At 39.2% G+C, this 10937-nt stretch overlaps 1 protein-coding gene across 1 annotated transcript in view; it reads left to right on the plus strand.

Moving 5' to 3' along the window:
- Positions 1–6743, plus strand: part of tmbim4 (transmembrane BAX inhibitor motif containing 4) — a 13145-nt gene extending 6402 nt beyond the window's left edge. The window contains exon 7 of the mRNA XM_050036098.1: positions 3834–6743. Within this exon, the coding sequence (XP_049892055.1) occupies positions 3834–4040 (207 nt within the window). The 3' untranslated portion in view covers positions 4041–6743. The remainder of the gene's footprint in view (positions 1–3833) is intronic.
- The last annotated feature ends 4194 nt before the right edge of the window (positions 6744–10937 follow it).

The raw sequence follows: 10937 nt of genomic DNA on the forward strand, positions 1-10937 counted from the left end.
TAATGTATTCACAGATATTTTTTGTATTTGTGGAATGTGTTTTATATTTACAGATTACACATTTACACACAGATTGTCGATCTGTTCACACACATAATTATGAAACGTGCAGATCAAGAAATATTTGTAGATCACCCTCTGTGCATTTACAGGTATTAATGAGACAAATCTAACTCCATAGTTTTCATGTTGTCAGTCCATCTGTATATACACAGATCCGTCCCATTCTTGTGAATGCAATATCACAAGAACACCTTGAGGGAACTTCTTCAAGTTTGGCAAAATTATCCACTTAGACTAAACAATGAACTGATTAGATTTGGTGGTCAAAGGTCACTGTGACCCTGTGTCCGTCATATTCTCGTGAACGCAATATCTCAGGAAGGTCTAAAGGGAATTCCCTCAAATTTGGCAAAAAAAAGTCAACTTAGATGCAAGGAAGAACTGACAAAAAATTGGCGGTTGAAGGGCAAGGTGTCTGTGATCTTGGTTCCTCTCATTCTCATGAGTACAATAGCCTTGAGGGAATCGTCTTAAATTTGGCAAAAACGCCCACTTGGACTCAATGATGAACTGCTTAGATTTTGGTGTTTATAGATCACTGTGATCTTGAATCTGTGTCATTCTTGAGAAAACAATATCTCAAGAACGGCATGAGGAAATTTCTTCAAATTTGGCTCAAATGTCCACTTGGACTCAAACATGAACTGATTAGATTTTGGTGGTCAAAAGACAAGGTCAGTTGCGTCTGTCTCATTCTCGTGAGAGCAGTATCTCAAGAAGGCCTCAAAGGAATTTCCTCAAATTTGGCACAAATGTCCACTTGAGTGCAAGGACGAACTGACTAGGTCAAGGTCACCATGACCCCACAAAAACATGTTTTTGGCCATAATGCAAGAATTCATACATTGAATATGACAAAATTTTACACAAATGTCCAATAGGAGAAGATGATGAAATGATGACAATTTATATCCAAAAGGTCAAAGGTCAACTTCACTGTGACATTATAATGTTCTGCACAAACACTTTTCTGGCTATTATTTAACTCCATAACTCAGGAACAGAAGGGGAGACAATTGGTTAGACACTGAACTGGTGACACTAATTAATTTAAATTTGAACGAATGCATATTCTAAAATGCGTGAATTATCTACGTTTACAGTATGCAGCTTCTTTTGTAGCAACATTGAAAGCACTGTCAACTGTCATGGCTACAAACTATGATACTGGATAGACATGGATGTAGACTGTAACTGCACCTTGACTAGTTCGCAGAGGCATAAAACCTTAAGGCAGTAATTCTAGTTTGCCACAAGACTCCATGTTTTTTTTGCTTGATTCCTCTGTGTTGTGACGTCTATAGCATCAACAGCAAGGACACACACACACACACACACACACATACACACACACACTAATGCATACTGAGTCAGTCGAAAGTGTGAAAGGAAGCAAACAGATTGGCTGTAGGCACTGCAAAGTTAGGTAAAGACACATCCACTCAAGTTCAAACATGTTTCACTTTTACGCGTATCCTAAATTGGATGACGCCTCTTCATGACTGTGTGGTGACAGGAAGGAGCCTTACACACAACAACAGACACACCACACACACTGTCAGTATGGGCAGTTATAGGGATTGTTTGTATTGTCTATTGGAAAACTCATTTGTTGTCTGTGTTCAAAACACAACACACTGTAACAACACTCACATGGCTGTGAATGAAGAGCATGGCTATGCTCAAGGCAAGTGTTGTGCTGTTATGGTATGTGCTACATTACCAAAAGTATGTAGACACCTGAACATTTCATATGTGATGCGCAGGGGGGGCTTTATCTTTTAACTGTTTTTACAGTCAGCAACTCTGGTTTGACATTTGACAAAGCTGCTCTTGTACTCTGTCACATACATACTTAAGAGACTCAAAAGCCTTAGGAAAGGTGGGTGTATAGCAATTCTGCCCAATGCATTCAGTGTATATTGTAAATAATACAGGGCTCAGAACCGACCCCTGTGATACCACCATGAAGATTTGCAGTACCTCCGAGGTGGCACCCTTTAACTTAATAGCTTGCGTTCTGTCAATTAGATAGTTTGTAAACGACCCAACTGCATGCTCAGAAAAAACAATTTCTGTTCACGCATGATTGGAATATTGTGGTCAGTAGTATCAAAGGCCTTAGAAAGGTCTATAGAAAGACAAGGGCAGCATTGCTTGTTATCTAGTGCTTCAGTTATGTTGTTTATGACCTTCATGACAGCAATAACGATTCTAGTTTGCGGAATCCTGACTGAATTATTGACAGTATAGAGCACGTGCTGCTTTCAACTATTTACTAACTTTTTTTCCAGTCCGTATGTGACACACCAATACAAAAAAAACAAACAAACAACAAAACAAACAGAATGGCATGCTCGTCCACTGCACAGCCCTGTACATGGCTCTGGTCTGTGACTATTGGCAATGGGAAAGGAGCCCATTGCCTATTTTTAGGGTTTTTTCCTCCGTCAAAACAATTTGCAGAATTTTGGCTCCAAAAGTGTATGATTCAATTTATCTGTTAGTAAATGTAACAATCAAGTATAGCTGGAGTCAAAGGTTAGTGCACCAAGCTGGACGACAACATTCAGTGCGTTTACATGCACAGTTAAGTGGAGCTACGGTTATAGCTCAACTAGGCCATTTAATTGGACTACTGTCCTTGTCCCAGTATACAAGCACGGGAGGGGAATTGATTTGTTGATGAAAGTATGTGCGACTCCGCTACGATACATGGCCATATGCCCCCTTTCAGCTTGTTAGTATTAGACCTTCTTCCAGTCTACCTATTACGTCACAGACCAAACAATGGACAAACAAGTTTGCTACGTTAGCTAGCGGCGAACTGGTACCATGGTTGACAACTTTACAGCTCTGTACATTTTGTACGTGCTGTAGGCTTTACTTTTTGTACAGATGAGATGCACGCTGGATGTAGATTTGGCCATTATGTTACTGGCTCCTTCTTCTGTTATGCAATTATTGCTATTTGACCTTTTGGTCAAAGCCCGGGGTGGAAACTGTGGAGCATGCGCAGAGTTCATTTTGGGTCTGATCGACTGTATACGTGCCGGAGTAATTGGACTCCCAATTGCATTATTTTTTTAGTCGGACTTTGAGAAATTTGATTTAGTATGATTTAAATTTTTAAAAGTACGGTTTTAGTTGGACAAACACAATAACTTGATTTTCTCTGATGTCATGTAAACGTACTGATTGTTAGTGTGTAAGCAGGAGCCCTCAGTGCCGTTAGCCCCACCCAGCTAAATAATCACCAGCCACTGCTGCTGGACAGTGGCCTGTTCAGGGAAAGGACAGGGACAGAGCTAAAGGGGGCAGCAGGTGAATCACTACTGAGATATCCAACATCAGCTGCTGCTAATCAAACAAACTGGTAGCACTTGTTCTCTGACAAACTGTAACTCTACTCTACTTAACACACATGCACTTTCACCACTGATAGGCAGTGTAATTCAGTCTTCACCGCCTCTCCATCACACACTTGCACATGCATCGTTAACTATGTCACTGAGAACTGTTGGGTATGTTGTAACATAAGGATGTGACGGAAATTCGGTTGGTTAGAGACTCATAATGAAATAACTTTTAGAGTAATTGCCCAACCCTATAGAGGAGGCTGTGGAACAGAGTTGTCCACATACTTATGGCAATTCCGTAAAGAACACTGATATTCCAACTCTTAGAATAACCACTCCATGTTGTAGGCAAAGTTCCACGTCACATCACACAGGAGCCCAGTATTCATGCTGACTCTGTTCTCTCTGCAGTTTTTCTTCAACAGTGACAGCACAGAGCTGGTCATGGCCGGAGCCGGGGCCCTGGTCTTCTGCGGCTTCATCATCTACGACACCCACCTGCTGATGAAGCAGCTCTCTCCCGAGGAGCACATCCTGGCCTCCATCAACCTCTACCTGGACATTGTCAACCTCTTCCTGCACATCCTTCGTCTCCTGGATTCCATGAAGAAGCACTGAGAGCTGATGGAGCACTTCATACTGCTTCACTCAGCTCAATGGAAACCCACAGATATGCCTGTGCTGTGATTACCTTGTGTTCATGTGAGTTTCTGTCTTGGGGTTTAGCCAAACTTTGATTTTAGAGAGGACTCTTCATAAATAAAAAAACCTGTCTGTGCATCTGCACTTGCTTCATCTGAAACCCAAAAATACTGGTCATGTTATAAAAAACTCAGTGACTTAAAGGTACACTACCTGATTTTCTATAGAGCCCACTAGCACCCCAACTGCCCCTTTTGCAACTCACCTTGTGTTTTTGGCCCTGTGCACACTTGGTATTAACATGCAACCTAGGTGATCTGATCTCAAGTGGACAGCTCTAAGTACACGCGTGAATGAACACAATGCATCCTCGATGTGTCTTAAGATCTGATCACTCTGACTACATTTAGAGGTGGTCTGGGTGTCATATGGCCACATTCTTTCAGCAGTGTTTATGAAGGACTGCCTACTCAGCTGACGTCCTAGACAGATTCCCACTGGATAATTAAACTTACGGTTGCTGGCTGCTGGTAGATGCAACATCTTCCTGGGCCGTTTATTTATATATACAGTTCTGTTATTCATTGCATCCACACACTCTTGCAGCGCAGAATGAGTGAAGGTTAATGCCCTGAGTCTAAAAAGTTTGCGTTCACTCACAGCAGCTGCTCCTCTCATCCATCGATCTGATCAGCTTTGATCGGATCGACTGATCAATTATTCATCTTGCCACTGAAAAATCCACAACAGCTGCTTAAGGAAAAAACAGAAGAGCTCTGGCTGCGCTGTGTTCACAGACCCGCAAAAACCTCCGAATTTAGAGAAGGGACATAGATTGATGTACGATACACAGTCAAGAAAAAAACCCCTGAAAGATAGATGCGAAAGGTGTATTTACATGGATAATTCGTGGTGGTGTGTCAAACGCTTTCTCAGTCTCTTTGTCTTCAGAATGTCTTGCCTTCGTCATCTTTCAAATGGCGTGCCCGTTCAGCTCAAAGGCCTTCCCAGCTCTCTCCCCAGGTGCGACGGGGGCTAGGTGTGATGTCAGTGTTGACCCTGCCTCCTACCACTTGTCTAAATCACACCCACATCTACAAGACATTCATTAAACTACCAATAAAGCTATCATAACAAGGACACAGCTGTTTTGGTGACAGTGTGCTAGAAGCTCTATAACTTGCACATTTTATGCCAAGTTGGATGAAGTGATATGTGACTGTGAATTGTTCTGCCCTAGGGAAGGAGACATGTTGAGTGCTGCTGACAGCGTTATCTCCAGCTTTACTGACACAGCCGCTAATGTAACTAGCAAGCATGGTATGGAGCAGCTAGCAAAAGTGTGGAAGTAATAACTGTGCGGGGCAGTTACGAAAGCTGAACATAAGTGGTCAGCTGGAGATGCATTATAGGCGCAAGTGTGAACAGCAATGTGACTGTCTACTTGTATTCGGATCACCGAAATGCATGTTAATACCAGGGGTCTCACCAATAAACATTGCGTACGCACAAAATGAGGCCTAAAAGAGGCATACGCCACTTCCTAAGGAAAAGTTGCGATCTATAAAAACAGACTTGATGGGAGAAACTTTGACATTTTGGAGACAGGAAATTGGCGACGCAGATTGTGAGGTGGAAGTCTGATTGTAGAAATTATCTTTTTTGTTTTTGGCGCACAGCATTTTTGGCTTATGTCCGTATGTACATTTTAGTATGGATCCTACTTACTGTTTTATAAATGAGAACCCAGGTCTAAGCAGGCTCAGTGATTAAGAGAGCTGCAGTCAGCCTGTTCGTTTTCTCTTACAGTGCCTCTTTTTACACAGTGACAATGTTTTTATTTTGGTTGACAATCGCTTCAGTGAACATTGCTCAAACAAGAGGAAACAGTGCATTTTTTGGGATTGATCTATATTTTATGCCACTGTATGTGGGATTGAGTCAAAATAAAGTACATTGGAGCATTTTGTCATATGAGGCACTAGTAGGCGCTGTAACAAATTTAAAGTGCATTTCTCAGAGTATATGTTTTTAACAGTGTCTCTCTGGTTGGTTTCATATCTGATAATATCATTCCATTAATTTATTCTCAAATTGAATTTATTGTTGAATGTTTTCAGTGTTGTCAAAAAGAGGTAGTTAATATTCTATTAGTATCACTGCACCCCTTTCATAGTTCACATCTGCTACTGATGTACAACAGCAAGAAGATGATTAATTCGAAGTAAGTGCATGCCCCGGGTTTATTGATATCTGTGACTGTACATAATTTAATGGTGTAAATGTAACAGTGTACAGTTTAATATTGAAGTTAGTGAAGAGTAAAATCTAAAGACTATATATAGTACTATGTAATTCTATTCCTCGATGCAATCTCAAGCTTTGGGGCATGGATAAATGCTTTATTTGTTCTTAATAAGGGATTTAATTAAAAGACTACATGCATTGTGTTTTATTTCCAAACTACAGAAGTGCTTGTCTAAAATGACATGTAATTGACTCTTGGTTTTGTATTACATTTACAGCAGATTTGTCTTTCTCTTATTGTTTGTTTTGTTAATTAGAATTATGCTGATATTTGTTTGCCCTTTAACTGCTGTAAACTCTGTTGTCAAACATTCTTTATAGAGTGGCCACAGTCGTGAAAATAAAGATTGTTATATTTTCCAAATGGAAAAAGTATGAGGGAAAGTGAAAACTTCCTGATACAAAGATTGTTTTTTCCCCCCACTTTTTGACCTGTTGTTGTGTACGTATATTATCTGTAGGAAGATCTTTCAGCTATACATACACATTTTGTCCCACTGTTGCACAGCATCAAAAACTAAATGACTAAATTGTCAAAATTACATCTTCTGTCTCAATTTTTCCCCAACCTGACACTGTGGTGCAGTGGTTATAATTGTTGCCTCACAGTAAGAGGGTTCCTGGTCTCAACCCAGGGTGGGGGAGCCCTTCTGTGCGGAGTTTGCACGTACTTCCCATGTCAGCATGAGTTTTCTCCGGGTACTCCAGTTTCCTCTCCCAGTCCAAAGACATGCAGGATAGGTCAATTGGTGACTCTAAATTGGCCATAGGTGTCAAAGTACTTTTTACACTACGATTCACATTCACCTGCACAATATTGGATTTTTTTTCCCGATATCCAATATGCCAATATATAACTCATTTGACCAATAACAAATACCAATATTGATATATCCACTTTTTTCCCTACCTAACTGATCATGATGATTCTCTTCTGTAGTGTAATTAACATCATACTATGCATGCATACTCTTATCATGATGTTCCATGGGCAGATGGAGACATGAAATACAATGCTTTTCAATGTATGTAATATTCATTCACTGTAGAAAATAAGACAAAGCATTAAAGATTAAAAGTTTAAAGTTCCACTGATTGTCACACACCTGAGTGTGTGAAATTTGTTCTCCGCATTTGACCCATCCCCTGAGGGAGCGGTGAGCAGCAGCGGTGCCGTGCTCAGGAATCATGTGGTGATCTAACCCCCCAATTCCAACCCCTGTTGGCTGATACAGATGATGCACTGATATTATCAATATGTTAGCTGATTGAGGGCTGCACAGTAAAAGTGGAAATTATGACATACGATACTATGACTTTTTTAAATGACATTTTAATTACTTTTTTAATAGATTTTATTTCTGAGATTTATTTTACATTTCATCAATATAAAAAAACAGACATGAGAAATACAAGACAGAAAGCAAAACAAAAAAAATGATGAAAACTGATTAATAAAAAAATAAACAATGGTAATAATAGTAGCAATAATAATGATAAGATAAAGGGTAACACACTGCCAGTTAAAGGAAAGAAAGTACAATTATGGTATATGCCAGGTTGTACTATGAAGAGGTTGTCCACAAAAAGGTTGAGGCGTGGGCGGTCAGGAAAGGTCCAATGGAGACCTAGTGTCCAGATGGATCGATAAACAGTGTACAGTCCAATGCAAAGAAGGATCCAATGTGGTTAGGCAGGCTCTCTACACTTTTGGTATGTTCAATAAAGAGTCTCCAGATTTTAGAAAAACTTGATGAGGGAGTTAGACAGAGTGCACCGTGTTTCAAGATATAGACAAGAAAACATGTCATTTTAGCTATTTTGTAAAGCAAGGAGGGAACACTAACTTCCATTCACGCAGAATAACCTTTTTTGCTATTACTATACCAAACATAACGACCCAGTATCACACAGAGACAGTCAGGGAAGGAACATTTTAATGACGTTTTTATAACATAATATCACTTTTAATGACCTTTTTAAATGAAATGTTTTGTGACACACTAACAGTCAACAGTGATGAAGCCTACATAACACTGATATGACTTTCTAGTTTTCCTATTTTTAACACAATTTAAAGTAATGAAATAGAGACAGTGTTTGAAATTGATTGTACCTTACACCACTTGCACAAATGGCACACTGAACTGCAGTACGCGGTAGAACCAGTAGTAATAAGAAGAATGGCAACTTGTTATATGAATCTATTATTATGATTAAATTTACTAGTGATTATTTTGCTCGCTGGTGTATGGTTACTTTTCCATCCATCCATCCATATTCATTCACTTATCCAGGGCCGGGTCGCGGGGGCAGCAAGCCAAGCAAAGCACCCCAGACGTCCCTCTCCCAAGTGACGCTTTGCAGCAGGGGGTACAAAAAAAGAAAAAAGATGGGATGAATAATATTACTAGTAATAATATACATAGTGATAATATAATAATAAACAGATAAATAAATAAGTATGAAACAAATGATTGACACATACGGTGCAGAAGAACAGCACACTAACTGCATACACACATTTCTGATTATTGATATGTTTAACAGACAATGTAATTTCCAAATTCAATGATGAACAATGGGAGAGATTTAGAAAATCTGGACTTATGGATATTAGATGCACCTAATAGGATTAATATGATAATAGTTAGTTCAATTTGCTGCTTCTTGTTTTCATAATATAAAATAATATCCTTGGCTTCCAACTTAATTGTTTGTTTGAAAAACAGTCCTTCAGTTTTCTCCAGAACACTGCTATATGTAAACATTCATAAAATATATTAGTGTCCAGTTCTTTGTCCTTACAAAAATCACATCATATTCAAATTGATGTAAGAGTTAGTGGAATATATAATGCACAGTTTTGTAGTGTATTTCTCTTAATTTGTTAGGAATACCATATTTGTATGGAAGAAGCCCTGAAACTGCGTTCCACACACACTTTCCATATGAAGTAGCCTAGATTTAGTTCTGCTGTAGAAATAATCAGAGGTGTGGACTTGAGTCAAATGACATGGATTTGAGTCAGATTTGAGTCACAAATTTCATAACTTAAGACTCGATTGGACAAAATAAAAAGAAACTTGCAACTTGACTTGGATTTTAACACCAATGACTCGTGACTTCACTTGGACTTGAGCCTTTTGACTTCAACATAATTAAAACTCTTCCCCAAGCCCAAAGATCAAAATGTTATTTAATAAGTGTTTCACAAATCAATTAATTCATTTCTCAGTCAACAAATGTTAATGCTATTAATTTCCAGCAAGTCAGCACTTGATTCTCTACATCAGCTTCTTTTGAACCAGTCCAACAGCATTCTCCCAAGATGCAGGACAGATCCATGAAGTACTAATGTTACAGTTAGAGAAAAATGATACCAAAAATAATTTTGTTCATGATCAAAACACAAACTGCAGTATGGAAATAGAATAGAAAAGAATAGCCTTTATTGTCATTATGCATTCCTGTACAACGAGATAAGAGAGCTACTCCTTTAGAGTGCCAACATGTACAAACAATACACAATACAAATGCAATAAATAATACCCATCACTTCACACATCATTCACACAGACATCATTCACATAGACAGTTTTAAAATATATTGCACACGTGTCTTGCTCAGTAGGAGGGAGTGCAGTGTCAGTGCATATGAGAGTTCAGGGTGGTTATGGCTCTTGGGAAAAAACTGTTTTTTAGTCTATTAGTGCCTGCCTTGATGCACCTGTAGCACCTACCAGTGGGCAACAGGTCAAACATGTCAGAACCTGGATGTGATCTGTCCTTGATGATGTTCTGTGCTCTGCTGAGGCAACGGGAGGTGAAAATATCCGACGGGGGGGGCAGACTTGCAAATCTAAAATTACAGACGAAGCAAAACAACTTCCAACTTTGTTTGTCATTTGAAGTTGCAAAAAGAACAGTGAGTCAAGACTAATATTAATATAGTTGGCGAGCTAATGCTAATATTAACGTTAGCTCAACAGCTAGGGGACTTTTTTAACAAACCTGGTCCAACAGATAAATGTACATTTTAAAAAGCATTCATGTACATGAAATATTGGCATTACATTTTTTGAGGAGTACATTATGACATGTTTTGGACAAGTTTAGGACTTGGAACTTGACTTGGGACTTGCCTGTCTTGACTTGGGACTTGCCTGGAGACTTTCCCGTCTAAACCTGGAACTTGAGACTTGCCTGTCTTGACTTGGGTCATGCCTCAAGACTTAACTGTCTTGACTTGGGACTTGACTCAGGACTTGCCCTTCTTGACTTGGGACCTGACTTGAGACTTGACTGTCTTCCTTGGGACTTGACTCAAGACTTGCCTGTCTTAACTTGGGACTCGAGGCGTGCCTGTCTTTATTTGAGACATGTGTGCAAAGACTTGAGACTTACTTGTGACTTGCAAAACAATGACATGTAATTCCTTACATGTTTATTGGTATATTAATGACTTATAATATCTACTTCACTTACAAAGAAGGTAAATTCTGATTTTTGCACCTTTGCGTCATCAAAATCCCAAATTTTGTTATTCTTTATATGTAATAGGAA

This window comes from Epinephelus moara, chromosome 23 (assembly GCF_006386435.1).
Source record: "Epinephelus moara isolate mb chromosome 23, YSFRI_EMoa_1.0, whole genome shotgun sequence".
In the NCBI taxonomy this organism is placed as follows: domain Eukaryota; kingdom Metazoa; phylum Chordata; class Actinopteri; order Perciformes; family Serranidae; genus Epinephelus; species Epinephelus moara.